Genomic DNA, 6,000 nt, shown 5'->3' with positions numbered 1-6,000 from the left:
GGCTGGCAACAGGGATCTCTGAAGGATCCCAGAAGGCCCCTGAGGTGCTAAAACAAAGAAAGCACAGACACAGGAGACAAGTGGCTGAAGAGAGTCACCATCAGCATCCAAAGCAGCTCCCAAGTGTTGGTGAAACTACTAGAGGGAGACTGTTAAATCATGAAGCTCATTGCCATCCTTCTCCTTTGCTCCAGACTGCTACCGAGTTTAACCCAGAAGTACCACTGGGAAGAAATCGACTGCAATGATGAGGATGTATTTAAGGCTGTGGACTCAGCTCTGAAGGAATATAACAGTGGAAGCAAAAGTGGCAACCAGTTTGTGTTATACCGCGTAACCGAAGTCAACAAGACGGTGAGTGAGCTGTGTTCAGCTTTGAGGTCATTTGGGATTTGTGTGGTCACTTGGAACCTGAGACACACACATATATGTGCACACACACCAATCACCACAGAATTGGTGATCAAAGGTAGGAGCTTATAGCATTTACAAATGACCAATCCGAGCTCTGGGCTGGGTGGAGGGCAGGGTACAACTGGTCCTCAGCCACCAAGGTTGGCTTCCTGGGTGATCAGAGGAGGGGTATCCTAGGGTGAAATGAAAGAAAGGTAGATGGAGTCACTTGAAAGTGACTATGCAGTGTTGGACAATCCTTGAACTCAGACCTAGCAAGATTTTCTGGGTGACAAGACTCAGACCAAAATACAAAGACCTCCAGACTTCTAATGAGCAGGGGGTGACCCAGGAGGTGCATCTAACAAACACTATATAAATGTCCTTATACATAAAATTAAAAAATTCAAAGTCCCCAAAGCAGAAAATAGAAAGGTGGTTGCCGGGAGCTGTGGGGGATGGAGTGGGCAGGTGTTGGTCATGGGACAGACTTTCAGTCATAGCATGAGTGACTGCTCCTCGGGGTCTGCTGTACAGCATGCTGGTTAGAGCTGATAATACTGTGCTGTGTACCTGAAATTTGCTCAAAGGTTGCACCTGAAGTGTTTTGTCCACACACACGAAACATGTAATTATGTGAGGTGATGATGTGTTAATTAACATAGTTGTGGTAATGATTTCACAATGTGTATGTACATCAAATCTTCTCATTTTACATCTTAAATATATAAATTTATTTGTTGAATATACTACAATAAAGCTAGGGTAATGAGGGGTGGTGAAGTATATCTAAGAGGAGTCACAAACGGGATTCATGTGGTTCTGCTGCTTTTGACAAAATATCTGCTAAAAATTCCTTATTACTGGACACATAAAGGGTAATAGTAGTGTTATATTTGGTTTTTAATATAGTTTTTTATTGCTGGTTGATACACTCAGGTTGAAGATAAATCCCAACAGGGTATATGATTCCAAGAAATACAAACTTTCAGACCTAGTAGAGTGGCATCTGTGGGCAGTATGGGCAAAGACCCATCTGGGTGTGGGGGGTGGGGGAAGCTTGATAATTTTCCTTGAACCTTTTCCCAGGGCCTCCATGGCTCAGTATACGCCTGTGTGGCTCTGGTCTGCTCTGGGACGCCTTCCCTCCACTGGAGCACAGCCCTATCCACCCCAGTCCTGTGAGCTCCACTCCAGTTCCAGCTCCAGGTCCAATTCCAGGACCAGTTTCACTAGTCCCAGATGAGGCAGCAAAGTCCTTTAGGTCTTTCATGAAAGATCTGCATTCTGATAAAAATTGGGAGGAATAAGATGAGGCAGAGGATAATGATTATGTATCCATAATGGAGAGACTAGTAAATAGAAGAGACAGCCCAAGTTCAAGAGTTAGCTAAAGTGTTGGCAGCAACAGTGAAAGCAGTTCTGCTACTTCCCTCTACATCATGAACTGCTGCCACCCTCGGTAAGAATCAACAAGAACCAGATTTTAAAAGTGAAAAGTCCAGTAAAGCAAAGCAAATCAGATAAGCAAGTAAAGAACGGTGAACGTGACAAAGCATACCTAGGTGAACTGGTAGAGCTTTCCAGAAGGTAAATTATGCTGGAGAAAGAAACATTGTATAGCAGTCATGACCCTCATAGAGAACACTGGACACTTTCATACCAGTAATGCATTTGACTTTGTCCTTTGTCACTAGACAAATTAATAGTCCATAAATTATAAAGTTTCCTGGAAACATTTGGAGCATCCTGAGGATGCGTCATCTGGATACATCAAAAACTATTATGGTTTTATGTTGTTGTGTAATTTTTTTCTTTATATGAAAACACTCAGAATGATGTAAAGGGAAAAATTAAAAATTAAGCCAATGTAAGCTTTATTTTTCCCCATTTGGGGAGCTTGTGACAAACAACCAATTAATGTTTCAAGGACACACCAAGGTTTCTCTCCCTCTCTTTCTCCCTATCTTTCCGTTTCTGAAAAAAAAAATTTATTTATTTATTTTTAAATTGTTAGCATTATTACCTTATTTTTTTTTAAATTTTAATTAGGTTTATTTTAAATTTATTTATTTATTTATTTATTTATTTTTAAATTTTATAGAAGTTTTAGCCACAGCGATCAGGCAAGAAAAGGAAATAAAAGGCATCCAAATAGGAAAGGAGGAAGCAAAACTGTCACTGTTTGCAGATGACATGATAGTGTACATGGAAAACCCTATAGACTCTACCCAAAAACTGCTCGAACTAATTAATGAGTTTGGCAAAACAGCTGGTTACAAAGTCAATATCCAGAAATCAAAGGCATTTTTGTATATCAACAGTGAAAAAAATATTTTTTTAAAAAAAGAAAGATTAAGCAAACCAGTCTCAGTAGACCCCTCTTCTCTTCCAGGAAATCCCTGGGAACAATTAGGCTGGATAGCCTTGAAGACAAACAAATCAAATCTAACACAGGAAAACTTAAAGAATGTGCCTGATAACATGTCTGTCTGTCTGTGGTGGTTCATTCCATAGGACAGATACATTTCAATACACCATGTTATTACATAACTCATCTACTTATTATCACATACAGATATGCCAAGGTCATGGGGAGAGTGACACAGCAGGCATATAAGTACTTGTTCCCATGGGTGCTCTCTTCTGCAGCACCTCTACCATCACAAGCCCAGGGATTTTACTCATATACTGGGCCACTCTCCACCAACTTTTTCCAACTCCTTAACTCCCGGCAGTCTGCGTTTTCCACCTTCTGTTTTCTAGTTCTACAACACAGGTGATGCAGGGACCAAATAAACACCCTGATTTTTCTCTGTGGTCTTTTTGCTACAAGTTGGGGCCCAGTCCTTGGCTGTATCCATGTAACAATCTTGGACCATGGTAGAAGAGGCACCAAATGGGATCATGTGACATGCTGTCTGGACTTTGTCAATCAACCTGTTGGACTTTTAGACAGAAGTGTTATGTTTAAACGTCCTGCATCCAGCATTGTTGGGCTGTCATTGACACGCTGGTGTCTGCTTTACTGTTACAATATTAGGTAAATATGAAGTAAAGGCATTCCACAGGATCCTCATTTTTAAAAACAAAATTCTGGAGACTATTATGCTAAGTGATAAGCCAGCTGGTGAAGGACAAATACCAAATGATATCACCTATAAGAGGATTCTAATGAATGAAATAAACTAAAGAACAAAATAGAAACAGAGACATGGGAACATGGAACAGACTGACAACTGCCAAGGAAGAGGGGACTGGAAAATGGTGGAAAGAAAGGAAAAGGACTAGTCAAGAACATGTAGGAATAACTGATGGACATGGACAATGATGTGGGGATTGACTGTGTGACAGGAAGGGTGGACTGGGTAGAGGAGGGCTAAGAAGGAAAAATTGCGAAAACTGCAAGAGAATAACAAAAAATGAAAAATAAAGGTATTCTGGTTCTGTTTTCTAAAGCACCATAGAAATTCTCAATTTGGATCTACTTAGTAGTAAGAGTTTCAGCCTTCTCAGATGCCAGTGTATGATTCATTTTTCCATAAAATCTGGAATAAAAGGACTTTGCTTGTCTATATATGATCCTCTGAGGCTTTTATATTTGGAAAGCTAAAAATCTTTCTTTGGGGCAAATTGTTATTTATTGTGCCCTAACAGGTTATGTATTAATTTGTAGATTCAGTGGTTCAATACCTGTTTAGTCACTTGCTTATATTCCAGAAGGATTTCTTGTGTTGGTGAATATGAAGATGGTATGGAAGGAGGATATTTCTGTTCTTGATGCATCCTATTTTGAGACTAGAAATCTGTTTTGTGGCATTCAAAAGAAAGCAAATTATTTTTGAAAAAAGCACAAATCAAAGTTAAAAACACAAAAACCAAACTTTTAGCAGTTTGTTTAAATGAATTTCACCTTGTCTTTGTGATAATTCACTATGGTGGAAGGAAAAAATTCAGCCATTTGATGTGATGAGATGAAAGAAAAAAGCTCAGTGGGCATTTTTTCTTTTTCTGAAAATGAAATTGAGCCATTCTATTTACAAACTAGTATAATCATGTGAGGCCTAGTGCCCTCAGCAACATTTAATGGTGTCGTCTTCATTGGCTGACATCTGTAACAAATGTGTCCTTTTGTTCTCAAATGTCCATGGAGTCACTCTTTACCTTGCTATGTACACCACTACCACCTATTCCTTCATCGAAATGTGAGACCTGAAGGAACCTCAGAGTTGACCTTGTTTGCCTCCATCATCTCCCAGATGCCAATACTCTGAGGCAGGCAGGCTCAGAGAGAGGGCTGCTCTGGGACTCAGGAGGCCTGGGACCTGGGCTGGCTGGGCCTTTCCAAGGTGGGAGGCTGCCTAAGCTATTGTGGCCTATCAACTGGGGCCTGTTTCTTCTCACCTGCAAAGTAAGGGACTGGACAACATCTCCTCTCAGGTCCCTTGCTGCTGCAACATGCCTGGACCTTATATGTAAGAGTCCATCTAACTCAGAACCCTTGAACTTTAAAAGTTTAACTTATTCTTTTGTGATATTCTAGAAACAATAGAAAACAAAACCGAGCAAATGAAAATATTAAAATTATCATAACTAATCCCATTATTCAGAGATATCTGTTAACATTGTTTTTAAAAATTAAAAAGTCCTCAATTTTTTATTGTAAAAGTAATATATTTTTGTTTTAAACAAATACTCAATCAAGAACTTCTGGCCAAGACTGAAGCATAGGTAAAAATACCCTGCTTCCTTGCACAACCAAAAGAAGGACAACAACAATTTAAAAACAAAGAAAACTGAAAATTTTCTTTAAGAACTGAAAGAAAAATTGAACTGTATGGAAGTCTAACAAACAAGGAGTTAAAAAAGACATATTCATCCTGACCAGTAGGAGGGGCAGAGATGGGCAGCCAGGTAGAGAGGACTCACAGCAAGGCAACAGTAGAGGACTGGGCAGTCCCACATTCTTGTGCAGATAAACCAGGTGAATCAAAGGTGGAGCGGGACTAACTTCACAACTCAGGGTCCCAGAGCAGGGAAATAAAGCCTCACACCACTGATTGAAAACACGTGTGGGGGTTGAGCCACAAGCAGGAGAAACTCCCAGCCTCATAGAAGAGTTTATTGCAGAAATGCGCAGGGTTTTAGAATGTAGACAAGTCGACCCACAATAAATCAGCACCAGAAGGGACCAATTTGCTTGTGGGAAGTGGGGGAAGTGACTGAAATCTGGCAGAGAGTGGAGCAAGCCCCATTGCTCCCGCTGGACCCATGCCCCACATACAGCATCACAATGCTGCAACCTGGGTTGCCTGGTTCTGGTGAACATCTAATGCTTCAGTCCTTATATGTTGTAGGTATGTCAAGACAAAAAAGATGCTTCACCCCCCAAAACAGATCAAAGCTCTAGAAAAAATACAACTAAGCAACAAAGAGGTAGCCAACCCATTAGATGCACAGTTCAAAACACTGGTAATCAGGATGCTCACTGAACTGGTTGAATTTGGTCGTAAATTAGATGAAGAAATGAAAGCTATGCCAAGTGAAATAAAGGAAAATGTACAGGGAACCAATAGTGATGTGAAGGAAACTGGGACTGTAATCAGT

At 40.3% G+C, this 6,000-nt stretch overlaps 1 protein-coding gene across 1 annotated transcript in view; it reads left to right on the top strand.

The window, feature by feature from the left end:
* LOC119046606 (kininogen-1) overlaps positions 1–6,000 on the top strand; it is a 38,401-nt gene continuing 32,401 nt past the window's right edge. The window contains exon 1 of the mRNA XM_053657748.1: positions 1–354. Coding sequence (XP_053513723.1) covers positions 160–354 — 195 coding nt within the window. The 5' untranslated portion in view covers positions 1–159. The remainder of the gene's footprint in view (positions 355–6,000) is intronic.

This window comes from Artibeus jamaicensis, unplaced genomic scaffold, assembly GCF_021234435.1.
Source record: "Artibeus jamaicensis isolate MK-2021 breed Jamaican fruit bat unplaced genomic scaffold, CSHL_Jam_final scaffold_474, whole genome shotgun sequence".
Classification (NCBI taxonomy): domain Eukaryota; kingdom Metazoa; phylum Chordata; class Mammalia; order Chiroptera; family Phyllostomidae; genus Artibeus; species Artibeus jamaicensis.
The sequence above is the reverse complement of the archived record's forward strand: the minus strand, read 5'-3'. Positions and strand labels throughout refer to the sequence as shown.